The 27602-nt window shown below is 28.5% G+C and overlaps 3 protein-coding genes across 4 annotated transcripts; all 3 read left to right on the top strand.

The window, feature by feature from the left end:
- The first annotated feature begins 233 nt into the window (after positions 1 to 233).
- On the top strand, positions 234 to 3069 carry LOC110611527 (arginine decarboxylase). Its single transcript, XM_043955075.1, has 3 exons — positions 234 to 245; positions 1412 to 1963; positions 2047 to 3069. Exons 1-3 carry the CDS (start codon positions 234 to 236, stop codon positions 3067 to 3069), a joined length of 1587 nt encoding a protein of 528 aa, XP_043811010.1.
- A 4827-nt stretch (positions 3070 to 7896) lies between these two features.
- On the top strand, positions 7897 to 10998 carry LOC110612444 (arginine decarboxylase). Its single transcript, XM_021753234.2, has 4 exons — positions 7897 to 8007; positions 8105 to 8185; positions 8875 to 9432; positions 9815 to 10998. The coding sequence occupies exons 1-4, from the start codon at positions 7906 to 7908 to the stop codon at positions 10835 to 10837; spliced, it is 1764 nt and encodes a 587-aa protein (XP_021608926.1). The 5' UTR covers positions 7897 to 7905; the 3' UTR covers positions 10838 to 10998.
- Positions 10999 to 15125: 4127 nt separating this feature from the next.
- Positions 15126 to 25611, top strand: LOC110611831 (protein AE7). 2 transcript variants are annotated; one of them, XM_021752345.2, is made up of 7 exons: positions 15126 to 15475; positions 16527 to 16638; positions 17081 to 17209; positions 19353 to 19458; positions 19541 to 19640; positions 24197 to 24242; positions 25357 to 25611. In XM_021752345.2, exons 3-7 carry the CDS (start codon positions 17086 to 17088, stop codon positions 25455 to 25457), a joined length of 477 nt encoding a protein of 158 aa, XP_021608037.1. In that variant the 5' UTR covers positions 15126 to 15475; positions 16527 to 16638; positions 17081 to 17085; the 3' UTR covers positions 25458 to 25611. The 2 variants fall into 2 exon arrangements, with proteins under 2 accessions (XP_021608037.1, XP_021608036.1); XM_021752344.2 differs by lacking the exon at positions 16527 to 16638 and having other exon boundaries at positions 15127 to 15475.
- The last annotated feature ends 1991 nt before the right edge of the window (positions 25612 to 27602 follow it).

The following is a 27602-nucleotide window of genomic DNA, read 5'->3' as shown; positions in this document are numbered from 1 at the left end:
AATAAAATAAAGTTTTCTTTTTTGAAATATTTTTTTTAAATTATTTTTTTATCAATTAGACACTTTTACTAAATTATACTAATAATTAGAATAAATTTTTTAAAAAATAATGTATGTCTTAGATAAAATATTTTTTTTAAAAATATTTTTTATATTTTTTAATGTTTGAGCGTTAAAAAAATTTAATTAATAAAAAATATTTTTCTAGTCAAAATTAAAATAAATTTATAAAAATGATAATATATGTATTAAGTCTCCCTTGTTTCACATAAAATATTTTTATAAAAAATATTTTCTATATCCTTTTATATTTGAATCACTCAATGAAAAATATTTTTCTAATCAAAATAAAAATTAAATCAGAAATTTTTTTTAAAAAAAATTATTTTTCACATCTTCTTAAAATATCTATATATAAATTTATTAATATATTTTATTTTTTAAATTAAAATTAAATAATAAAAAATAAGTTATTTTATTAAAAAAATATTTTTTACAAAAAATATTATCTAAAAAAATAATTTATAAGAATGTTACAAAACTAATGAAGAGTAAAAGCTCGCCCCACGGCATAATTATTTTTTATCTTAATTTTTATTTTGTAAAAAAAAATTAATTTACATATTAAATTTCAAATTTTTATCTATATGTTTTTAAATTTCAAACTATGCAATCTCATTTTATATAGAAAATAATTATTCAAAATTCTTTTTAATATATTTATTAAGAATTTTATATATAGTGATATAATTTCATATCTTTTACAAAATATAAAACTATATTAATTATTAAAAAAATTTACAAAGTAACACTTCAAATAAAATTATAATCAGTTAGAGTTTTGTTTTGAATAAAACAAAGTGAAATGAATTGAGATATATATAACTTAAAGAATAATTGACTTTTAACTTATGAAAATTAATTTATAAGCTATTTAAATTTTATAAGTGTTTACAATTTTAAATAATATATATTTGGTTAAAATAGTTATAAGTAACTCATAAATAATTGACATATTTAATAATAAATATTCACTTTATTTTATAATTTTTGTTTACTTTATTTTTTCATACATATTAAAAATTATAATTTTTTATTAATTTTTTAATTATATTAATTTTAAATATATTAAATTTTATTAAAAATTAAGAGATATTTTGAAAAAAATTTTAAAAAATAAAATAAAATAAAATAGGATTATAATAGTTAATTTATATATTATTATAATATAAAAAATGATAATAATTTTAAATAATTAAAAAATAATAAAAATTATGGGACGGAGAGTGATATATAAAATATTTAAATAAAAATAAATGATAAAATTTTAAAATTAAATAGAGAGAATGTAATAATTTACTTGGTCTTATTTATAAATACTAAAATAATTAGATGATCACTTGAACTCCAGGGTACAAGGATTTCATTGTTAGCTGATTTGAAATCAAACTATGTCTTGGAGGTACGGAACGCTTTGGAACCGAAAAGAAGACAACAGAGAAGTAGCGAAGTAAGAAAAAATGGGCTCCTTCCATTGGTTAGTGCATTGAAAGCTGCAGCTGCTCAAAACGTAGCCAGTTTTCACTTCCCTGGCCATAATAGAGGACATGCTGCACCGTCTTCATTAACACAGCTCATAGGACTACGTCCATTTATTCATGATCTAGCTGGGCTTCCAGAGCTTGGCACCCTTTTCTCACCTGAAGGCCCCATTTTAGAGGCACAAAAGCTAGCTGCTGAACTGTTTGGATCACAGGAAACATGGTTCCTTGTTGGTGGTACAACTTGTGGGATCCAAGCAGCAATAATGGCAACTTGCTCTCCTGGAGAACATTTGATTCTCCCTCGCAATTCCCATATATCAACCATATCTGCAATGGTATTATCTGGAGCAATACCCAAGTATATCATACCAGAGTATAATTGCCATTGGGACATTGCTGGTGGGATCACTCCGTCACAGGTGAGTCTAGAAAATGTGAATGCTATGACATGATCTTATCCTTATTGCTGCTGATTCCTTGTTGTTTTCTATATTTATTTCAGGTGAACGTGGCTATTAAGGAATTGGAGAATGAAGGTCAGAAACCAGCTGCAGTTTTTGTCACCTCTCCTACTTATCACGGCATATGCAGCAACTTGAGTGAGATTTCAAAGCTTTGTCATTCTAGCGGAATTCCATTGATTGTTGACGAGGCTCATGGAGCACACTTGGGATTTCATTCCCAAATGCCTCATTCAGCTTTGCAGCAGGGTGCTGATCTGGTGGTACAATCAACTCACAAAGTCCTATGCTCTTTCATACAGTCATCAATGTTACACATGTCAGGAAATCTTGTGGATAGGGAGAAAATTTGTAGGTCCCTTCAAACGCTTCAAAGCACAAGCCCCAGTCATCTACTTTTAGCATCATTAGATGCTGCTAGAGCTCAACTTGATCAAAACCCAGAAACAATTTTCAACAGAGCAATGAAGTTAGCCACTGAAGCAAAATTTCTCATTAAAAAGATTTCAGGTATTACTTTGCTTGAGCTGCCAAGCTTCCCTGAATTTCCAGCCATTGATCCTCTGCGCCTCACGGTTGGCTTTTGGCATCTGGGTTTATCTGGTCGTGAAGCAGATGGTATTTTGTATAGGAAACATAGAATTGTACCTGAGCTTGTTGGAAGACAATCTATTACATTTGCAATTAATCTTGGAACATGTAAAGAGCATGTTCGGAGACTAGTGTCAGGATTACAGGAGCTATCAGCATGTTCCTTACAAAATGAAACAACAGAAACAAAGGTGAAGGATGGAGGACATGAACCTTTTAGAGATATTAGCACGAGCTTGAATCCGAGAGATGCCTTTTTTGCAAATAAAAGGAAAGTTAGTATTGGAGAGAGCCTTGGGAAAGTGTGTGGTGAGCTGATATGTCCATTTCCACCAGGGATCCCTGTAATGATTCCTGGTGAGATTATTGGGGAGAGGGCTTTGGATTATTTGCTGGATGCTAGAAGGAAAGGTGCTGTTGTTACTGGTGCTTCTGATCCTCTACTCTCTTCCATAATCATCTGTGATGTGTGAAAAAAAAAAAAAAAAAAAAAAAAAGAAACTATGGAGAAGGGGATATTCTTGAAAAAGATAAATTGTTAAGATTTGAATTTTCTAATAAATAAATTAAAAACTAATTTACTATAACCTCCTCCAATTTAAATACTGTAACCTCTCGCAATAAATATTTATATCATGAAAATCATTTAACATAGCAAAATCAGTAGAGCTTGATTATATGAACATTTCACTAATCGTTAGATTATCCAATGAATAAAAATAAATAAATAATCGGTACAATTAAATTGAGTGACATAATTTTGGATAAATTTATTGAAAAATATTTTAGTTTATAATTATTAAAATTCCAAAAATTTAGGTTTGTCTGATTATTATCCAAAATTAATTTAGAGATTATATTAAAATATTAATTTAAAATATTAACTAGGATACTTGTGTGACAAAAATGATAATTGTTCATAAATTAATTTAGCGTAGATACAAATAAAATCAATTACATAATTTAGAGTGTATTACTTAAAAAATTTTATTTAGGATATAATTGTTAAACCTGAATCAAAATGATATAGCATAAATACTTTTAAATTTAATATATATAGTATTAAAAAATGTAACAGATGATTTTAATGAATTATAATCTTTTTAAAATTAAAATCCTAAAATATCAATTTCTAAATTATGAATTCTAATAAAATTTTTACTATAAATTACAATGCAATTAAAATAATATCAAAATTTTATTTTATAATAATTTCTCTCCAAAAAATCTCTCTTTTTATCTTCTCAAAAAACCTTATCAATTTTTATCCGTGGATTCAGTTTAAAAAATTAAATTAAATTGAATTAAATAAATAAAAAATTAAAATTTTAATATTTATAAAAATTGAATTGAATTAATTTTGAATAGAAATTAATTTCAACTAAATCAATTTGATTTGATTCAATTTGATTTGATTTAATAGGTTGAATTTTTAAATAAATTTTTATTTTTTACACTATTTTTAATATTTTAAAATTTATGTAAAGTAATTAAACATTGATTATAATTTAATCTCCCTATATTATAAAAAATATATTATTATCACTCATCACAACGACGCTTTTAATTTTCTATACAAGTTTCCCTCTATGGTGTTTTTGTGACTCGATTCTCTCGTTTTTTCCTTTTTCTTAAACCTAACTTCTTCTTTTCCCTTCTCCATGAAAGACGATCTGCGTTAATTGACTATCGATGAAAAAATATGTTATTGTCCCAATTAAGAGATTCAAAAATATTCCGATCATCACTTATAATTTCTGTATTGTGGGGATGTTTCTCACGTACAATCCAATTAATTTTCAGAATATGCAGACCTCTATGACAGATTTATGGCGACAATTCTCGGACAGTTATTGCATTGAAGGATTTGGATCCTAGTTACAAGCCGAACATTTTATTTTTTATGGAAACAAAAACTCTTAGTTCTCGTATGGAATTTTTTCGTGATTCTTTACATTTTGATTGTTGCTTCTCAGTCAATAGACAAAGATTGGAAGGAGACATTTCGTTAATGTGGAAGAATCATATATCTGTTTCTGTGCTTGACATTTTTGTAAATTTTATTGATTCGATTGTTTCAGAAGATAATGTTCAATGGAGATTTACTAATTATTATGGGTTTCCAAAATTACAACGATGACATCAGTTTTAAAACCTTATTCAATCTTTATTTCGTATAAGCTTTCTTCCGTGGTTTTGTTCGGGATACTTTAATAATTTATGCTTGAGAGATGAGAAAGAATTGAGAAGTATTTTTGTCAAATTATGTTATACAGGGGTTTAGACAGGCACTTGATAAACATTTTTGTCAAATTATCTTATGCAAGGGTTTGATTTTTAATGATTGTAAATCTTTATTATTGTCTATAACTAATATTTTTGTTAGATAGATTCGTCGTAATACTATTCTATCAGACATAATTATTTTTCTATTTGGGATGATATCCCTCTTTATTTGATAAAATTTTATTAATACAATCAGTAATTTTATTTTTTTAAAAAATTATTATCACTCATCAGATTAATTTAACTGATTTTTATTAAAATTGAATCGAACTAAATTAAAATAAATAATTTTTTTTAAAATAATAATTAAATTAAATAAAAAAATTAAAATTTTAAATTATTTCAATTCCATCAAGTTTTTTAATTTAAGTCGAATAATACTCCTGATAAGATCTAAGCTCCCGCAGCCACAAATCATCTTTCCATAGGCACCGATGGTCCGTTATTGTTTTTAATTTCATTTAATTATGAAATTTTTTTATAAAAAAATATAATTTATATCAAAAAACTTTCATTGCTAAAAGTTATTAATAGCAATTTATTTGTCATTAGAAGTTAATAGCAATGAATGAATATATATTAGTAACATATTTTTGTCCACAAATATATTCTTAGAGACAAATGTGAAAATCCATCAATAGAAAAACCAATTTAAAACAATTCTTAATCAATTTAAATTTAATAAAAAATTAATTAACCTATCAAATTATAAATTTTTTTATTAATATAAATTTCTATTTTTTAGTCAATCAAATAAAAGAAAAATCGTAACTCTAATCTGCGTAATTCTATCTTAATTTTTAAGAGTAAAATTAGTTTATTTCTATAATTCTATTTGTATGTTCTATACGGTTAAATTGCAAACCTTTTATTTATATGTTGCAGAATAAATTTTAAATTAAAAAGTATAAATTAGTGTGTTAATTTAATAGTAAATATTTGTTATTATTAAAATTTAAATACTTTTAAATTTACTAATTATATTTTTTTATATTATCAGAAATAAGCACTGCTCTTAAATTACAATATTTTTATTTCTAATATTTTTAATATATAAAATAAAATGATAAATATGGGTAGAATTTAAAGTGATATTAAAATATTTATATATAATAAATTAATTGCGAGTGCTCAAATATAAAATCAAATTATATGCAGACGGTTTTTTCACGTAAAAATAAACTTAATAGCTTAATAGATATAAAATAAAATATTAACAAAAATTAAAAATATTAATCACTAAAGAATAAAGAATATAACTAATAAATTAATAATACTTATAAAATTATAATTGTAAATTATTAAATTTTCAAACTGGTAATCATAATAATTTTTTTCATAAATTAAAATTACTATTAAGATTATATATAATACTAATTTTAATAATATTATAAATATATCTTCAATTTGTCGCTATTAAAAATTATTATGTATCACTAAAAATTATTAGTGACAAACTAATAGATTTTGATAATGAAATTTATCCTTAAATATATTAGATAAAAAGCTCATTTTAACCCTTTAATTATTATTCAATAGTCAATTATATTCTTAAAAATTTTTTTAGTCTAATCAAATACTTCAACTTTTAATTTCACTCTAATTAATTCTACATATTATAATTTTAAACTAATTAAACTTAAATCAAAATTGTAAATGATAACTCTGTTAAATATTCATCATCTAATATTTTTTAAATATTTATAATTTAAAAAATCAAGAATACATATGTTCTTTAAAGAATTCCATTATACAAAATTAAAGAATAATCTCCTCATGGTAATAAATGCACTAAAGTTAACAGAAAGTTTTTTCAAAAAGTGTGCTTCCAAGTTGCCGAGCATTATCAATAAAATTTTCAATCAAAAGAATATGAGAGAATGAGAATAATAGAAATAAAAACAAGTATTTACTCTTAGTTTTAATAATTTTTATTTATATGTCAAATCATTTATTTTTAATAATTGGAAAAACACATATGGTAACACATCATTAAAAGTATATACTCTTAGTTTTAAATTAAAATTAAAATAAAATAAAATTTAGCTACGCTCTAACATATTTATAATACTTAATGGGCAATTAACCATCAATAGTTTAACAGTAGTAATTTTATATAATATATAAATTTTAAAATTAAAATTCATATTATATTTTTTGTACTTAAACAATTGATTTAAAAATATTAGAAAAAAAATTATATTATCCGTTAATTGTGATTATTATATTATTTTAATTTTACTTTTAAATATATTATGATATGTTTTTAAAGTTTTAAGCGCTGAAAACATATATTATGTGTTTAAAAATAAATTAAATTAAAATATTAAATAATATTATTGAAAATAAAAAAATTTATAATTTAATATGTAGAAATTTATTAAAATATTTTTATTTTTTCTCTCCGTCAATAAAATAATTATTCCGTCTATTTCTGCCGTTAAAAATATAGCAAAACACTAAATTATCCCGTTTTTTTCCTAAATTCTTCTTTCTTTTTCTTTTTCTTCATTGATTATTTCTCCTCTTCTTCTTCTCATTTGGTTCTTTTTTTTTCTTCTTTTTTCATTATTCTTCAACTTTTTTTATTCTTTTTTTCTAAAGAAATATTTTTCTTCTTTTCCTTTTTCATCATCTTTTTCTCTTTTTTCCTCTTTTCTTCTTTTTTCTTTTTCTTCTTCTCCTTCATAATCATTTTCTTCTTTTTTTTCCTTCTTTTTGTTTTTAAGGAGAAAGAGGAAAGATTATTTTATTGATAAAAAAAATAATAATATTTTAATAAATTTTTAAAAATATAAAAATTAATTTATTAATAATAGTAATATTTAAAAATTAAATGAGAAATTTTATTTAAAATTAAAATTAAACAGAATGATTATTTTGTTATCGAATAAAAAAATTAATGATATTTTAATAAATTTATAAAAATATAAAAATTGATTTATTAATAATTTTAATATTTAGAGATTAAAATGTAAATCTGACTAAAAAATATGAATAATCTGCAAAAACAAGGCGACAAAATGACCAGTTTCAATATGGATTTTACCTTAAATGCTGTGCTGCGTCCGAGAGGAACTCACCCGGTAATGAGTTCCGTCTCTTCGCCATCTCTGGACCTTCAGGTATCTCTCTTTGTCTCTGTCACTCTCTCTCTCTCTCTCTCTCTCTCTCTCTCCATCTCTTCAACTACTGTTTCATTTATTTGTTCCTATTTCGCAGAATCTTCACTTGGGTTTTTCCAGCAAAAGGGCTTTGAGGTCTTTGAGAAGAAGAACTGGGACTTGCATTTGTACTTCTCAGGTAATTATCTCTTTTTAATGAGATCAAAATCATACTACAATGGTAATACAATTACATTTTCTGATTTCTTTGCAATTCCATTATCAATTTTATGGATTAAAATTGGAATTTTTTTTTATAGGAATTCGCTTAAAGTTCAAGCACTTCTAAATGTCAGTATTCCAAATAAAAGAAGTAATTCACTATTTAATTCATTTTAGTGAATGTTATGCTCCGTTTGTTTCACAGAAAGTTCTAACTTTTGGGGCAACAGAAAAAATCTGTCTACTACCAGGCAAAATTAAGTATTTCAAGGAGAATGACCAAAAGAGAGTCATTTTCTCTACATTGATATTCTTATTAGCACCTCTCTATATAAATTTGTTAACATATTTTATTTTTTTAATTAAAATTAAACAATGGAAAATTAGGTATTTTGTTTGAAAAATAAACAAAATAACTTATTTTTCATTGTTTAATTTGCACATGGTAAATATTTTCCGAATACTAGTTATTTTCCATGACAAATAGAGCTTTAATTAGACATAGGAAATCATGGTTTTGATATGAGATGTCTTAGATTTTCTGTTGAAAAATTTTTGGTTATTTCACTGGAGAAAAGTGTTTTATTGATAAGAAAACCAGAGTTTCTATGCTTCTTGTTTCCCGTTACGTTGCTTCTTTATGTAGATTCTGTAAATGTCTTACAGGAAGGGAGCACTTTGGAATCGAAAAGGAGACAACAGAGTAGTAGCGGAATAGGAAAAACCAGATCAGTTGCAAAAGATGAATCTCTCATTTCTAAATCTCATATTAGTCAGCAGGATGGGCTCCCTCCTTTGGTTAGTGCATTGAAAGCTTCAGCTGCTCAAAATGTAGCCAGTTTTCACTTCCCTGGCCATAACAGGGGGCATGCGGCACCATCTTCTTTAACACAGCTCATTGGACTAAGACCATTTGTTCATGATTTACCTGAGCTCCCAGAGCTCGACAACCTTTTTTCTCCTGAGGGGCCCATTTTAGAGGCACAAAGGCTAGCTGCTGAACTGTTTGGATCAAAGGAAACATGGTTCCTTGTTGGTGGTACTACATGTGGGATCCAAGCAGCAATAATGGCCACTTGCTCCCCTGGAGAACATATAATTCTCCCTCGCAATTCACATATATCAGCCATGTCTGCAATGGTATTATCTGGAGCAATACCTAAGTACATTATACCAGAGTATAATTGCAATTGGGACATTGCTGGTGGGATCACTCCATCACAGGTGAGTCTAGAAAACGTGAATGTTCTTGGTTACAACTTACAAGATTGGTGATTGTAATTAATAGCTTCAAATGCCCTTAAAGCTTGATAGTGCTCAGCAACAATCAACCCATGATCATAGCTGTTGAAAGTCCCCAATGTTATGGCATGCTTCAAGCCCATGATTCTTGTTCCTATTACTGCAGATTGCTTATATCTTGCATTATTATTTTTTTGGCTATTAAAGCAATAAAATTTGTTAATGCATCCCTTCAAACTAGTGCTTTTATCTATATACTGGCTTCAAGTATCCTTATATTCAATTAACGATGTTTGCATATTTGAAAGTTTTTTGCCATTTTTAGTAGCACAGTTATTCATTTAGTTTGTTCTTTTTATTTCAGGTGAACAAAGCTATTAAGGAATTGGAGATGGAAGGTCAAAAACCAGCTGCAGTTTTTGTCACCTCTCCTACTTATCATGGCATATGCAGCAACTTGAGTGAGATTTCAAAGCTTTGTCATTCTTGTGGAATTCCTGTGATTGTTGATGAGGCTCATGGAGCACACTTGGGATTACATCCCCAAATGCCTCGTTCAGCTTTGAAGCTGGGTGCTGATCTGGTGGTACAATCCACTCATAAAGTCCTATGCTCTTTGACACAGTCATCAATGTTGCACATGTCAGGAGATATTGTGGATAGAGAGAGAATATGTAGGTCCCTTCAAACCCTTCAAAGCACAAGCCCCAGTTATCTACTTTTAGCATCATTAGATGCTGCTAGAGCTCAACTGGGTGAAAACCCAGAAACAATTTTCAACGAAGCAATGAAATTGGCGACTGAAGCAAAAATTCTCATTAAGAAGATTCCAGGTATTACTTTGCTGGAGCTATCAAGCTTCTCCAAATTTCCAGCCATTGATCCTCTGCGCCTCACAGTTGGTTCTTGGAAACTTAGTTTATCTGGTTACGAAGCAGATGATATTTTGGATAGGAATCATGGAATTGTATCTGAGCTTGTTGGAAGGCGATCTATTACATTTGCAATTAATCTTGGAACTTGTAAAGAGCATGTTCAAAGACTGGTGTCAGGATTACAGGAGCTATCAGCATGTTCCTTACAAATTGAAACAACAGAAGCAAAGGTGAAGGATAGAGGACATGAACCCTTCCCTGATATTAGCATGAGCTTGAATCCAAGAGATGCCTTTTTTGCAAATAAAAGGAAAGTTAGTATTGGAGAGAGCCTTGGGAAGGTCTGTGGTGAGCTTATATGTCCGTACCCACCTGGGATACCTGTAATGATTCCTGGTGAGATTATTACAGAGAGGGCTTTGGATTATTTGAAGGCTGTTAGAAGGAAGGGTGTTGTTATTACTGGTGCTTCTGATCCTCTACTCTCTTCCTTGGTCATCTGTGATGTGTGAACCAAAAAGAAAAAGAAAAGGGCATTACAGAAAAAGGTACCATCTTAAATTGTTGTATTTTAATACGAGTCGAGAAAAAAAAAATTCTAAAACCAGAAATTATGAAAATCAGTTTAAATTTTGGTAGAATTTGTTCCCCTCAGAATCATTTTTTTATGCAACTGTTGTTATGTAAATTACAAGTTTCCTTCTCAGATTTATATAACTTAAAAATGAATTCTCTTTATGTACACATTCTCTCTTTGAACTTTGAATCTAAATATTAAGGTCAAAATTTAGTTCGTCCTTCTATACATATATTTTTTCCCCTTTATTTATACATAAATTTTCAAAAGATATACATAATGTGTGAGATATCATGATTATTTTCAAATAATTAATATTAACTCCTTATTTATAATTTAAATATAATGTATATTAATTATATAATTGAGTTAATTACATTAATATTGAATATATTTTTTTCATACAATATTTGTATGTATATCATATATAATAATATTTTGAATTAAATAATATTTTTAAAAATAAATATGAACTCCACAATAATAATATATTAACATAATTAATATCCTTTAATTATTTTTTTCCCCAAAATATAGCATAAAAAACGACGTAGTTTTGATAAAATGCAAACATAAATTTGCCCCTTCCCCGCGCGCAGCAGCAGTGCAGCACGCTCTCCTTTCTTTTATTTCCGGTTGGGTTTTTTTGTTGCCTAGGCACTCTAGCTTGACTGGCCTAAGGCAGTGGCGTGCTCTTACAGAATTGAGTCTTGTCCCCTCTTCCTTTTTAACTGAGTTACGTTTTTGGATCTTGACAAATGTTTCTAAAGAATGGAAAAAAAAAATTGATTCAAAAATTTAATATTTATGTGTATTTGTATTTTAATTTAAATATTTTAATTTTAATTTAATTGATTTAATTTTTATATTTTAGTGTAGATTTAATTAATATGCTCTATATGGCAATTTGATAGTTTAGATGAAATATCACATGTATTATTATATATATTATTATTATTTTTATATAAATTAATGATCGAATAATTGAAAAAAGTTGAATGTTTTAGTTTAAATGTTTAAATTTTAAATTAATTGATTCAATATTTATTTTAGGTGTAATTTTAATTAATTTTCTCAAACTAAAATATAGTAGTTTAAATAAAATGTTAAATATAATATATTATTATTTTTTAAATATAAATTAATTCTACATATGAAAATAATATTAATTTATATTTAATTATAGTTAAATAATATATTTAATTTTTTTTGAAAAAAATAATATATATATATTTAATTTTAAAAATAACAATAATCTAACGGTTAAATATACAGCGATTAACTTTAATAATAAATAGATTTTATTTTATTTTAATAATTATAAAAATTTTATAATAAATATATTATTTTTAATTATTTTATATATACTGTTATTTTAAATTAAATAATATATTTGCTATATAATATTTATTAATATTACTGTAAAATAAAATTTATCAATATCAAAATATGAATTTCATATTTAATAATTAGATTATTTATAAATTGACTAAAATTATACTAAATATAAACAATAAAATTTAAACGTTTATATTAAATGTAAAATGATATAAATGTTAAGTTTTTTTTTCAGCCAATTGACCAATTAAAAAATAATAATAATATATGTGACATGCTAACTAAATTATCAAATTGTCATATAGACTATTGAATTTAAAAATTCATAGATTGACTAAAATTGGAGCAAAATGTAAAAGTTGGACCAATTAAATTAAAATTAAAATATTTAAATTAAAATGTAAATTTAGACTTTTTGAATCAATTGAAAAAAAAAAAGGTTTCTTTGTCCATAAACAAAGAAAATTTAGTTGTGAAATACTTGTATGTTATGAAAAAAATTTTAGGTGCTAATTTATGCAGCATAATTTTAAGAAATTTAAATTATGATGCATTTTTTATGAGATAAATTCATTTTATCCATTTAAATTGAATATTGAGTTTGAGCTCTAGCTTTTTAAGGAGCTTATTTTCAAGTTTAAACAAATCAATTTGTTGAGTATAATCAAAGAGTTAAGTTCGAGTTCGTATTATTAACATAATAAACTTATAATAGATTGAATTCAAACTAAATTTATTAATATGATCGAATTTAAGCTAAACTTGTCAGCTTAAATCGAACTCGAAATTTAATAAATTATAATCCAACTAAGTTTTAGCATGCATAATTTTTTTTAGCTAAGCCAATTTTTAGATTCAATTGCATCTTTAATAATTAAAAAAGATTTATTATTTAATTTTTAATTATTGACATTATTCATAAGTTTGTCCATATACTCTAAAAAAATCTAAGGTATTCTTAATTTTTGCTTTTATTAATATTTTTGTCCTTATATATAGAGTGAGCAGTATTTGTTTTAAATCAACATATCTAATTAAATTGAATTCATTCAAAAATTCGATTTGATTTTATATTCATTGAGATTCAATTTTAAAAAATTCAATTATTTTGATTTTTATCATAAAAAAACGACAAGCGCCGATTAATTAACAATATTATATCATTTTGATAATATAAAAATATCATACCTTAACCAAAATTAAAATATCTCACTTCAACATCAAAACACTAAAAATAAGATATAAATAAAAAGTTTAACCAACAAAACCGAATTGAATCAAACCGAATTGATTCAATTTAGATTTCTCATCTAGTTTTTGTCCTGATTTGAGTTTCACACTTAAATTTCAGTTTTTGATTTATTTGATTAGGTTTAATTTTAAACTAAATCGATCAAATGCAAACTTTTATTTTTAAGTCAATTTTAAATTTTTTTTATATTAGAAAAATAATCAAATAAAGAGATAATAATTTTAAATAATGGAGTAAACAAACTAAATTATTCGTACGTTATTTAAAATTCGGTTCAATAAAAGGTTTATTTTATAAATGATAGCATGGCTAAATTTTGAGATTTTTTGCATGAATAAACGAATCTTGAATTTAATAATATATATTTTTTTTATTTTATGAGATCCACTCATTTTTAAATTTATGAATAAATTTATAAATTGACTTGTTGAGAAAGTAATAAACTCCTTTATAAGTTCAGTCTAACGAGCCATATCATCTATTATGAGAAAATATTTATATGAGGAGAAATATTAGCAACAATTACTTTTTAAGTGGTTATCTATCACTCTCCACCATATGAGATAAATATATTTATTATATTAATTATTATTTTATCTCTTTAATTAATTATTAATTATTATATTTTTTAACTAATAAGAAGAGGGTGTTAGATAATGACTTAAAAAGGGAAGGTGATTATTAATAGTATTTATCTTTATATAATTTTATATTTTATAAATTTATAGTTATTTTTATTTTAATGTTGATTTTTAAAGATAATCTATAGTATAATTACTACATAAATTTATATTTATAAAATATAACTATTTATAATTTAGTTTAAATTTATAATAAAAAAAATAAAATTAATAATACGACTATATTAGAAATAAATTTAGTATAATAAATAATAAATTTGTTTTTAATATAAATTAATAAATATTATTCTCAATACTTTTTTAGCCAAAAATTCAAATATTATCAGATGATATATATGATCATGAAATTACAATATTTGTTATTCACACAAATATTTATATTAGTTTTGTTTATTACAAATTTTTATATTTAAATTTTTAATATTTATTTTTATAAATATAATATACTATTTAAATATAAAACATACATTTAAAAATCTATTTATGAATATAATACACAATCTCTACTTAATTAATCATTATTATTATACTTTTATAAATTATCCTCAAATTTCATACCCTTCTTATTTTCAAAACCCAAAGTTCTTATTTAATTTAAATATAAATCAATAATTAATAATTTAATCTAAAAAATATTTATAGTATTTTTTAAATTATATAACTTAACTATAAAAATTTTATTTCAAACCCATCAAACAAAATCACGTAGTTTTTAATTTTTTTTGAAAGCAACGTAGTTTTTAATTAAATCGTTCGATTATAAAAATATATATTTGAAATCCATCTGGTAAAACTATATAGTTTTAATTAAATTCTCTAATTATTAAAAAAATATATTTGTACCTCATAATTACTATTAAATTCCTAAATTATTAAAAAATCTATTAGTTAATTTTTATAATTTTTAATTAATTAAAATACCTTTTATTATTTAATTAATAATAATTCTAAAAAAAACAATAAAACTAAAACTATACGGTTTTAGCAAAAGCTACTTAGTTTTATTAAGAAGCCGAGAAGGTTCTTTCCCCAATTTTTGGATTGCCCTTCGTGTAAAGCCATCTCTGCGTTCTCCAGCCATACGAGCCCCGACCAGCAGCCGCACCATCGCGCGCCCCTGAGTAGCAGCATCGCTGCGCCATCTGTAGCCTTCTGCCCGCACCGCACCGCACCGCACCGCCGCATTATTTCGGTCCTCTCCGGCGCTGCACGCCGCGAAAGAGCAGCTGCACCGCTTCATCTGAAGCCTCCTGCCATTGCCGCACCACCGCATCTGGAGCGCCGACTGCCTCCTGTCCTCTCTAGTTTCCACCGCTGCACCTCCCCCTGTTTGCACTCAACGGTAAATAACCTAGTGTTCTTTTCATTGTGGCTGAAATTTTTATGATGTGATTGGGGGCCTAGTTCAAGAAAATTATAGACATGGTACTTCAAGAAATTACTGCTATTTTAACAGTAATTTACTTGCATGTTAAACTTGAATTTGATGCTGAAGTGTTTGCTTAGAAAGGGGGAGCCAATAGCCCACTAAACATACTAATTACGTGTGAAAATTTTCCATTGGCTCAAGTGGTTATATACTGATGAAAGTTTAGTGATTGTTAATAATACGTTAATGTGATAATACATTAATCTGATTACATGGGAAATTTTCTAGATGTTATTTGCATAAGTAATGACTAATGAGAGATTAAAGTGTGCTTCAAATATTTTATTTCTTAAATATAAAATTCGAGCTCTATCTTGATTTCTGCTCCCAAATTTTTTTAACAAACGAGCCTGCATCACAAAGCTCATCTCAATTCAATTCCACCCTGAGTTTTAAAACCCAAAATTCCATTCGTACTAACTTCCCATTTGTATCTATCTCATATAATTTCAGATTACCTTCAAATTGCATAAGCTTGACAACTATATCTTGTTAAGTTTTTATTATAAGAAAAAGAAAGAAAGGAAAGAAAGAATGGAAGAGAAGGAAAATAACTAAAAGAGCTATATCTTTACTCAATTTCCAATCATTCTTACATAATACATAGTTCATATTTATAATGAGAAATTACCAAAATATTGATCCTTAAATTTAGGAAGATATATCCCTTAAATTAAGGAGATTATTAATTTTTAAATTAAGGGGTAATTTTCATTTTAATTTAAGGTGAATCTCATCAATTCTAACATATCTAATAAGCATGAAATCAAATCGTTCACCTACTAATACAATATCTAAAACCCCTAAATATCACCCTAATGATTCCTTGATACTAAAAGATAATATTTTAGCGCACACCTCTTCAATTCATAATTAAATTGATCAGATAGAGTGTATAGTGGTGAGTTTGTCGAAGTTCAAACAAAGTGCTATTTTAATCGTTTTTATTAGTTATAAAATGCAGGTTGATCATTCTCATAGTTGTTATGCAAAGGGGTCCTAGAGCTTAGGCACTAGGTGCAATGTTCTTGAGAGGTCAAGCTTGGGAAAGAAAGAGCTAGAAAATTCATATCAAGGTTAGATGTTCATAACAAATTCTAAATGTTATTATGATGATGATCATTATCTAAATTCAGCTAAGGATGACATAACAAAATAATAAATGTTCATGACAAATTAAAATTTAGCACCACAAAGATCAAAAGTCTAAAGAACTTGTCACTTTGTTGAAATATATTTCGAATCTTATTTCAAACTCACTAATCCAAATGCAAGGCTTGATTTTGGTAAAAACAGATAAAAGTATTCACTTTGACTGTAATTATTCTTGTTTAGGTAACAAATGTTATTGGAAATGTTCTGGCTCAAAAGGGGCACCTTTTTGGGCAAATAAGAAATCAAGAGTTCCCTTTGCTTCTTCTTCTTTTTTTTTTTTTAAATTTCAGTTTAAATCGCTTATTTGTTTCATAATTATATTTCTGTATGCTTTTTGTCACTTACTCCTATTTTTTTGGACAGCAAAAATGGTTTCTGGGCTTATAAACCCCAATCCAATTGTTTATGAAAAGAAAGAGTGCAGGGTTCGAAGTGTCCCAAGCAATGTTGATGAGTATGCTGTTGAGCCAATTGATCAACTGGAAATTTTTGATATCCTTTCACTTCCAAATATATGTGTGTATGTATGTGTTAACTAACAGGTATAAGATGTGCATATGTTAGTGATAGCCTTCTTGAAGTCTTCATTTTCTTTATAACTGTTCCTAGAAAACAATATAATTTTCTGTGGTCTTTGAACATCAGTAGACATAAATTGTTAAATAGTTCTATAACCCTTGTGGAATATTTTGTTTTTGTTATTCATGCACTAGGAAACTATTATTTGATTTATGTATTATTTTCAATTAAATTTATGTATTGATTTAATAGTCATTGAAGTTATCAGTTAAGTCACTTTGTGGTCACCCAATTTGAATTGGTCATAGTTAAACAGTTAAACTTTCAAATGGGTATCATTGGGTGACTAAGGTAGAATTTTCTGGTGTCGAAGGGTTTGATGTGACATCCATAATTGAATTTTTTTTTCCAATTAAAACAAGTGAGCTGGGCCACTCATCCCTCTCTCTCACCTGTCCATCTAGTTGAATATATTTCCAGTAATTAATTCTCTTTTCATCTCCACCCTGCCAACCCCCCTTCCCTCCCCCCACCTGCTTCTCTCTAGTTTTATTTACAAAACTAAAAAGAGAACCACACTTGATTACTTTGTTGGAAATCAAAAATTCAAAATCAATGAATATGTCTAACTTAGAGCTTGGAATCTCATTACATCACTTTTGACAAAATGCTTTATTGAAGATGTCTTGAAAAAAAAAATACCAATGCAGGAGATTGGGATTATTTTGATTGTGAATCATCATGAGATTAATTCCAACATGCATATCCGATCTCTATTGGATTCTCTCTTTTCTCACATGTTGAAACTTCAATTTCTTTCCAACTCTTCCAAGAAGGAGAAGAATAATAATTGGAAGAAGAAAAGTAATAGAAATGGAGAAGATGATATGCTCAAGAGGGGATTTCACTAAAGCAAGGAGGCGGTCCGCCTAACATTTACAAGGGCAAAAAATGTTTACGCAACACTGAATAAACTCCAAATTAAGAATATTCTTTGAATATTTACTATCACACATATGAGGGTTATTAGAGTTGCTTTTGTTGATGTAGTCTTCTAATGTGAAAGCTCTTGTTGATTCTCATAAAAGTGATGGTAATATCTTAAATTCACCTTTAAGATGTTGAGGACATTGATAGAGGAAAATGATTTCTACTCCAAAAAATGCAACTCTTATTTAGATACTGCTTGTCTATCATCTCCCAATAATTATGGGTGATATTGAATTGGTCTTTATTGCTTTTAATGTCTTGATAAAGTTTCATAGAGCTTGCAGGAATTATGGTTGAATCATACAGGTTCTTGGGTTTTGTGATATTTGAAAGCTTTCTTTAACTTTCTCTATTTAGATAGCTTGTTGTATGCTGAGTATAGTTGAACTTTGGAGTTTGGACATTTCATTCATTAGTGTTGTGTGTGAGGAGGACTAAGCATTAGGGTGAGGAGGACTAAGCATTAGGGTGAGGGCCCCAGTTACCATGTCTTATGTCTAAATATTCTGTTTCTGATGCTGCATCAGATTCCAAGGCTGGACCTTGGGCCTGCCAGATTTTTGGTTCAAGTAACAAAACTGACTCCCAATTTGAACTTTAGTTGTTTTACTTGTGATCAGAAAAATTTGATAACCATAAAGTAATTTGGTGGTAACTTTTGCGACTGCTAATGAAATAAATCCTAGTTTCAACATGCAGAATGACCTGGACCATTAGTCACAAGGGTATTTTTTTTTTCTTGCTTTTAAATTACACATTCATTTTTTTTAAAAAAATTTTACAAGTATCCTAGTGCAACTAGCTGATTTTAATTTGGAATTGATGGATTGGTATCTAAAATTATAAATGCAATAGACTGCATGAATTAGTATCTAATTGGAATATACTTGTATGTACATGTATGTGCATGTACAGACATGGGAGTGCATGCAGTATCTGATCAATTTTCTTACTTTCTTTTTCTCTGTTAAATATTGCAGTAGTGTTTATAGTGATGTATTGACTATCTGTGTGCTTTAGTAGTTTTCTTCATTAGTGTTCTGAATATTTGAGACAGGAATTAAGGAGTTCCAAGGCGAACTATGCAAATTGAACTTTATTGATTTTATTTCCTTAACATTCTTAAATCATATTAGAGATATAAAAGATCCCGAACATCCTTACTCTTTGGAGGAGCTTAAAGTGATAACAGAAGATGCGATTGAAGTTGATGACAAAAATAGTTATGTTAGGTAGTAACATCTGGCTTAATTCTTTTTCTTCATTTACATATGATCGTGCTGTTCTATTTACAAATGATGCTGCTTTATCCAGAGTGACATTTACTCCAACGGTTGAACACTGTAGCATGGCAACAGTTATTGGTCTTTGCTTGCGTGTGAAGCTTATGAGAAGCTTGCCTTCTCGTTACAAGGTATTAATTTATCTTCAGCTTTTTCATTAATTAAATACAAAATTGATTTTAGATTGTAACTTTCTCACATATTCCAAACACAATTCTGTTAGTTTTTGTAATTCTTGGTTCCATGACACATGTTACTTCTTTCATATGAAACATCTATTCTATAATAAGGAACCACTTGTGCTGCCTCCTTTACACTTGTGTTAAATTCATCTGCCAGCCTCAAATTTGTATGAATGAAAAGGAAAAATATGTTTTCTTTTGCTTATTGTTCCTCTTAATAAATGGAAAGAGCATATTTGTCAAATTGAGATTTGAATCAAGAACTGAAAATCTTCATTTTATGAATCGAGATCGAATCAAATTGTAAAATTTGGTAGGAATCTCAAAATGAATTAACGATAATGCACATCTAAGAAATTACAAAAAAGAAAAAATTCTAACAATGATGTATTTTCAAATATAGATTTATCACAAAGCTGATTGGAAGTATGCTTTATAATAGAACTATATTTTTATTATGTTATATAGTTTATGTTACTAATAAATTGGAGTATTAAATTGCAAACAATGATTATTATTGTGCATATATTGAAACTCATCTAAATTTGATAAATAATTAAATAATAAAAAAGTTTAGTGGATTAAATTAAAGAGTCAGAATATATTAATATAAAGTACCTAATTTTGACTACAATGATTCGATAAGTAAATCAAAGGGAATAAATGAAAAACAAAAAGAAGAGGGAGAGGGAAAAGAATCACTAGAAGAAGAAAAATAGCTAAGAAATGATTTTATTTGCACTTTCTATAGTAAAAATGGAGTAAAATCTTAACTTTTTTAATGATATAGGATCTAACGATTTGCTAGGAAAATAATTGACCTTTTATATTGATCACCTGATTTATTGAATCTTCCAGCTCGGTTGCAATTCAAGTACATTTTGTGATTTATCCCATAGACTCGTATCTCTAGGATAGACATCGAATTGAGAATCTTACGATTCAATTTCTAACAATAATAGGTTCACTTATAGCTTTGAATTTCTAAGAGAAATCAAATTGAGCATTGTAATATTCCAATGACAGTAGCAAAGAATGCTTAGTGCTTATGAATTCCTGGAGAATATCTCAAGTTAGTTAACAATCAGCATTGTTGCATTTTCCTTGTTTTATGCTTGGATTTTTTTGAGGCTAGAAGAATTCAACACTACCTTGCAAATTGAAGGTGCATATGCATTAGGCATTCTGTAAAGTAGTTATGGAAAATTGATAGTACACTTGGACTTCTAAATGTTGTGTGACATATCTTGAAATGAGCCTTGGGACATCCAAAAATTAACATCATGAAAAAGCAAAGGAGAGTATATCTATGAGAAATATTCAAAAAATTGAAAGAAACTGCCTGGAGCACTGCTGATGTAGGATGCCAAGGGGAACACTTGGTTAATCTGAAATTAGGATTAGCATTTGATAGAATTGTGATATTACAGTTCAAAATTAAGATGCAGCTCTAGTTATATTCACAATTGCAAATGAAAATTAAGCGTTAAGGGCGAACTTGTTCGGTTCAGTTCAAAAGTAGGAATGTGGTTTGTAGCATTAAAGAAATCAGTGCGCTGAAGATATAAGATCTAATTATCTTCATAATTGCAATCATAAAATTAGGAAAATATAATAGCAATCAGTGTATGTTTTTCCTTCAATTGGATTCACAATTGCAAACGAAAATTAAGTAGCATTTTCCTTTTAACTTTTTTTGGTTCATCCAGTCAATTTTCTGTGCTTAACAAGCTTGGTGCATTTGCTTGCTGCTCTCTGCTTGAAGGCCAGAATGTCCTTTTGAAATTTTGCATTTTGTGATCCTTGAGATTGTTGTTTGGCTTCCTCTGGAGGACATGTCTTGTAGCTTTAGTTGCTGATTTGGCTTTTCTACCTCCTTCATCTATTCTCTAGGCCTTTGTAGGTGCAGCAATAGCTTTTTCTGGCTGTTGAATAGGCTGATTTAAATGCTTGGTCTTTTTCGGTTTCTCTAGCTCTATCTCCTTTTCTCTATTTTCTTCTTCTTTTTCTTTTTCTTTTCTTTTTTTTTTCTTTCAAATAGCTGGTTGCATAACTACCCTTTTTTATTTGGCAAATGTAGTCTTGATTTCCCGTAGGAGATGGCCCATGAATCACAAATATTTCTCAAGAAAAATTGCTCATTCAGTTACATCTTCAAGCCTTACATTTGACCATTGATTTTGAATTTCTGGTCTCAACACTCTTTGATTTGGAAAATAATGACCTCTCTTTCTTCTTTGATGCAACACTTGTAAGTTCTATAAAGTTTCTAGTAATCAATTACAAATTGATTAACCTTGTTCTATAGCATAAAGCTCATCAAAATCCCTTTTTTCTTTCAAGTAAATATTTCTCTTCATCTTCTTTTTCTATGCTTCCGAAAGAATCTTCCGCGTGAAAATGTAATAGCAAAACTAGGTCTTCTCATACAAAAAGTTGAGTAGGATGCCATATGAAAATCCTGTTTGTTTGGGTATCAAGGCTAGGTTTTGGTACAATTAAAGAAACTAGGTTCAAGATTAACTGGCAAAACTGATTATCCCACAGCTGTATAGGAAGCCTCACACTAATTCTATTGAGAAAGCCTTGCACTTTATAAAGTTAGGATAAGTTTAGAATTGCATCACACAATTCAAGAAGTGTATTTGTGCTTTGTGGGATTTAATTGCTAGAAACTCAATTGAACAAGCTTAGAGATTTTTATTGGTTATTTGGTTTAGATTCGGGATTCAGCGGCGGGAAAGATGAAGTTGTTGGAATTGCTGCTTTTTATTTTTATTGCATTATTCAATCTTTGTATGGAGAAAATTAGGGCAGACCATTTATTCAGTTTGATTTCAGACCAAATTGAACAAGAAAAACTGAATCACTTTAAAACTCAGACTGAACTGAACCAATAATTGAGAATTGAACTGAATTGAACCAAACTGATTTTTATTTGTTTGGTTCATTTTGGTGGGTCAGAGTAAACCGAATTTATCAATCCAAGCCTCAATAATGCCATTCAGTTCCCCCTTTCCACTTACTCTCCCCAGTTTAGCCTCACTCCCCAAACAATACCAAAATTCCTAGTGCCCTTTTCACAATCAAGGTCGTGAAGTGTTCATCAAGCTAATTATATAACAATTACAGTCCCAGGTCGTGACAAGAAATTATCATCGAAAGAATTTACAATCCCAGCCAAAAGAAGTAGGCAATCTACTACTCATTCAAAGTTTCAACCCATATTTGCAACATTACAATCCAAGCCAAAAAAAAGAGAGAAAAACAGAAGAAATTACAAGAAGATCAAAATAAAGGCCTAATTGAGGTAAGGAACAGATGAAGACATGCAGTAGCAGCAAGCAATTACCAACCCTTCAGGGAATAAGAAATGAAGAGGAAGAATGCTGTCAATTGATGCTGAGATAAGAAGGAACAACTGAACAAGGAAGAAACTCAATGTTGTTTGTTTGGTGTTCACGACTGGGAAGATAATTCGTGAAGAAGAAGAGGAGGTAAAGGAGATTCTAAGAAATAAATTACCAACCCTAGGGTCAACAACAAAATGATGGACTTGGATGCTGGGTTGGAAAGTGATGCTTATATATGAATGGCCTAAAATTATGCAGCTTTAACATTTAGATCGGTTCAGTTTTCCTTCGGCTTCCAATGAAAAAATTCGAACTGAAAACTGAAACGGTTATAAATAAATAACTAACTGCGCCGATACAACAAAAATCGAATTAGGTGGTTCGGTTTTAGATTTAAACTGAAATCTACTCAGCTCTAGATAAAATTTCAAGTTTGAATAGCATTTTTCAAAGAAAATACTTTAAGCTAAAAGCTGTAGTCAGATTTGGGGAGGGTTTTACAGAGAGAGTCATGCCCTTCCATGCATAACCTCCCACTACGGTGAAGACTATCCAATTTTTCAGTTAGGTCCATCGATACAACTTATTAGCCTAGGGTGGTTCTGGTTATGGGGATGTTTCTGTAAATAAACTTTAACTATCCCTATTTTCTACCTTTATCTTTCATAGTGGAAAAACATTGGTTGCGCTTTGTAGACATAGGCACATTTTTGAACCACATTAAACTTTTTCCATGTTTTTCTAGTTTTATGTGATTGTGTCTGGTTTGCATGTTCAGTAGAAAAATGCACCTGCCTTGAAAAATAGAATTTGTTGTGGGTTATGATGCTGTTTTTGGGCTTCCATATGGGTTGCCTTTACAGTGTTATCCAATATTTGAACTTTTTGGAGGGCCTCATGTTCTTTTAGCTTGTTCTTTAATTTTTGTCCTTGTTTGTGTTTGTGTATGGAGTTAGCTTGTTCTTTATATTTTTTTTTATATATATGTAAAAAATGTTCAGGATGAATGCATAGAGATGATGGTAGGGGTGGGTTACATGACATCGTGCTGAGCTTGAGGAACTTTGAGTTCTTTCATTTATGAATGTTGTACCCCCTTTTGCTTTCCCATTTGCTGGTTTCTCTCCTCATAATTATCATTCTATTGCTTAGGTGGATATAAGGGTGGCACCCGGAACCCATGCAACTGAAGCTGCAGGTAATTGCTTTCTTCTTTGTGACTCTGTAACAAGTGCATGTTTTGATTTACTGAACTATTAGATTTTTTGTTTTTGGAGTAAACCCATCATTCTATTAGTTTAGAACATAACAAACTTGAGAGAACTGAAATTGCTAATTTTGGAACAGTGAGGACCGATTTATGTTACAGAGCAAAGTTACTAAAATTGGTAAACAAATTGACCTAATTGGTTCATTTTTTTCCCCCTCAATGGTGCTAAGTGCATTAAGGCAACACATGGTACCTAGGGCCTATGAGCAAGGTGCAAAGTTCGGTTGTGAGGTGCACAGTAATAAATTGTATTGTCAAATACAAAAATGGATGTGTACTATTGACAGTTCCAGACAAATCATACATCATCCATAGTATTGAGGTGAGAATTTTAGATATTACAGGGTCAGAATGTGGCTGAAGAGTTTAATCTGAAATGATTCTTTGACATTAAATGGATGATGGTTAGGTAAAATAAAAGACACTTCTTTTTCATCCAATTTGACCACCTGCCCGCCCGCGGAGGGGGGGGGGGGGAGTGCAATTATAGGGATTTTTGTGAAATAAATTCATTAAGCCTTCATGAGTTTGGGCTTGGGTGAGCTTTGGAGTCGAGGCACTACTTTGTCAATCATTAGGGATGGGGTGTGGGTTTGGTTTGATTGGTTTGCTAAAAATTCTTATGGCTTGCAGAAATAGCTACCACATTTTTACCCATTTCATTTGGCTTCATTATGGCTTAACAGACCTGAACCATTAGAATAATATCTACTTGTTTGCTTTTACGTTCTTAGTTGGTTTGAGTGGCATGTTATGTTGATAGAGAGCCTGTTTGGCATCGCTGTTAGAGCTGCTTTTGAGAAAAGCAATTTCTTAAAAATGTTAGTTAGAAAATAATTAAAATTATTTGAAATTATTTTTTATATGATTTAGTCATAAGAACACCAAATTAACAAAACAATGTTTTCCAAACTGTTTTTTCCAACAGTATATAAAATGGTGCTTTTTCTAAAATATTTTTCTGGCCTCCAAACTTAATGTCAAACAAGCTTAGAGTCTAATGCATAATTGCATATTCTTATTTATCATTTTGATTTTGCAGTTAATAAACAACTAAATGATAAAGAGCGAGTGGCAGCAGCCTTGGAAAACCCGAACCTAGTGGCGATGGTTGATGAATGCTTGGCGCAGTCTTTTGCTTGAACGTGTTTCTACAGAATGCGGGTTGCAAACTTCTATGTTTGTGAAGTCTTTAGTATTAGTTCTAGTTCTCACGAGTCATGACCACATTTTACTCCTGACCATTTCTATGATTGTAATAAGGTTTAAAGCTCTAAATGCAACTATGAGTTATTTATTTGTCTTGTGGTAATTGTACCCTTTTCTCCCTGTTGATTGCATTCCTTAGTATACTATGATTAATAGGTGCCTTGGATCTTTTTTTTAAGCTACATTTAGTATTACATGATACAAGACAATGTAATTAATCATGCAAGTATAATAATATAATGTACATTTAGGCTTAATTTTGGCTTCTTTTTCAGTCTACACTTTAGCCGCTTTTCCCCCGAGGAGTGCACGGAAATTACGAAGATTCCTATAGGGCCAATTCATAGAGAAGCTTCTGGAGTGGAAATTTTCGAGAGTTGGAATTCCACCTGTGAAGTATTGTGTATTTCAGACTTGAAAAGCTCCAGGATGTGGCAACCCCTGGAATTACGCCCTCTTCTTCTCTCTCACTCAGAATTTCTTGAAGAAAATTTGGGGAATGGATATTTTTATTTGGAAAGGATTCAAGGATAATCTGGCAGCCAAAGCCAACCTGTATAAAATAAAGTGTTGTCCATTGCTAGCTTGTCCTATTTGGGGTTCTTTGGAAGAATTTTGTGGGCACCTTTTATGCTTTTCTGATCATGCTAAGGCTTCCTGGTTTGGGGTTTCTCTTGATTTCGCCCCTGTTGAGGAAGGATTTCAGAGTTTCGCTTCTTAGTGGAACGCCTTACAGAAGTTCCATTCCAATCATATGAAAGTAGCGATTTTCTTTTATTAGAATATTTAGTGATTTTCTTTTATTAGAATATTTAGAAGAGAGGTTAAGAAAAACACCTGTTTATATGAACACAAATTTTTTAATTATTATTATGTATGGGAATGTGTTAATATACTCCTTTCCATCCTTTCCATGCATAATTAATAGTCAAAGAGTTAATGTTCATATGATCACATGTTTTCTTTAACTTTGTCCTATTTGGTTAATACACTTCTTTTCATACATAATTAACGGCTGATAAAGTTTTCCTTATCTTTATTCTATTTGAAAGATCGATGATAAAGTTTCATTTAATATAATATGTATAAATTTTCTAGTTTCATTTAATATAGTATGTATAAATTCTCTAATTACTAGAGATAGTCCTTATATTCTCTAATTACTATGGAGATAGTCTATAATCAAGGTAGATAGTCCATAATCAAGGTGAGGAATTGGTTCACTTAGCTATTTCACAACCTCATTCTAAGTCTCTTCCCTCTGGTTCACTTTTGTTAAATCTCATATTGGTTGTTTCAAAATCAATGTGATTGTTGCTTTAAGCAATCCTGCTTTAGAGGCAAGTACAGTATTCTCAGAAGGGAGGTAGAGGCTCTCTTATTTATGGTTGTGTTAAGCCTTTTCTGTTGTCTTTTCTTTTATTAATGGAAGTTGTTGATTTTAGGGCAACAGTGAAGTTTGTTGTCGATGGAAATGGCTAAATTTTACTGGTCATTTCTCAATTTAAGGTATTATAATATCGTTTTTAAACCTCAACTTGTTACATAAAATTATTTTGCCTGTAACAATTAATTTATTGATTAATTAAAAACCTAATCAACATATTTTGAATTAATTTAAAAATAGAAAAAGACTTTTGCCCTTCACTTTCCCTTTATCAATTCAATTCTTCCCTACCTATCCATTTTCCTTCATCTTTCTCCCACTCACAAACCTCACTAAAAAGCAAAGCTCCAAAACCATAGTTGGAGTAAAACTTTAAAACCTTTCTTTGAACTTGTAAATCAAAATTGCCAAAACCTCACCATAACTCAAAGCTTCGAAATCATGGTAGGAGTAAGCTGATAATAAATAATAAAATTCATTTTTTATATAACTGAAGTATATTTTAAAAGGCAGAAGATAATCCATTAATTCTGAAAGGAAAGGGTTAATCCCATTATAAATTCCCCAAGTATAAGCAATGTTAATAAAATGAAATGAAAGATAAAAGAAATTTATATCAACTAATTTTATTAATTATGATGAGTATCATATGTTATAAACCACTCCATAGAATTTACAACTATATTCAAAAA

This window comes from Manihot esculenta, chromosome 3 (genome assembly GCF_001659605.2).
Source record: "Manihot esculenta cultivar AM560-2 chromosome 3, M.esculenta_v8, whole genome shotgun sequence".
NCBI lineage: Eukaryota > Viridiplantae > Streptophyta > Magnoliopsida > Malpighiales > Euphorbiaceae > Manihot > Manihot esculenta.
The sequence above is the reverse complement of the archived record's forward strand: the minus strand, read 5'-3'. Positions and strand labels throughout refer to the sequence as shown.

Coding starts and splice junctions, on each gene's coding strand:
- LOC110611527 (XM_043955075.1), top strand. Junction 1,964..2,046: donor GTGGGATCACTCCGTCACAG/GTGAGTCTAGAA, acceptor TATTTATTTCAG/GTGAACGTGGCTATTAAGGA.
- LOC110612444 (XM_021753234.2), top strand. CDS start 7,906: ATGACCAGTTTCAATATGGATTTTACCTTAAATGCTGTGCTGCGTCCG. Junction 8,008..8,104: donor CGCCATCTCTGGACCTTCAG/GTATCTCTCTTT, acceptor CCTATTTCGCAG/AATCTTCACTTGGGTTTTTC. Junction 9,433..9,814: donor GTGGGATCACTCCATCACAG/GTGAGTCTAGAA, acceptor TTTTTATTTCAG/GTGAACAAAGCTATTAAGGA.
- LOC110611831 (XM_021752345.2), top strand. CDS start 17,086: ATGGTTTCTGGGCTTATAAACCCCAATCCAATTGTTTATGAAAAGAAA. Junction 19,459..19,540: donor GACAAAAATAGTTATGTTAG/GTAGTAACATCT, acceptor TGCTTTATCCAG/AGTGACATTTACTCCAACGG. Junction 19,641..24,196: donor GCTTGCCTTCTCGTTACAAG/GTATTAATTTAT, acceptor TCTATTGCTTAG/GTGGATATAAGGGTGGCACC.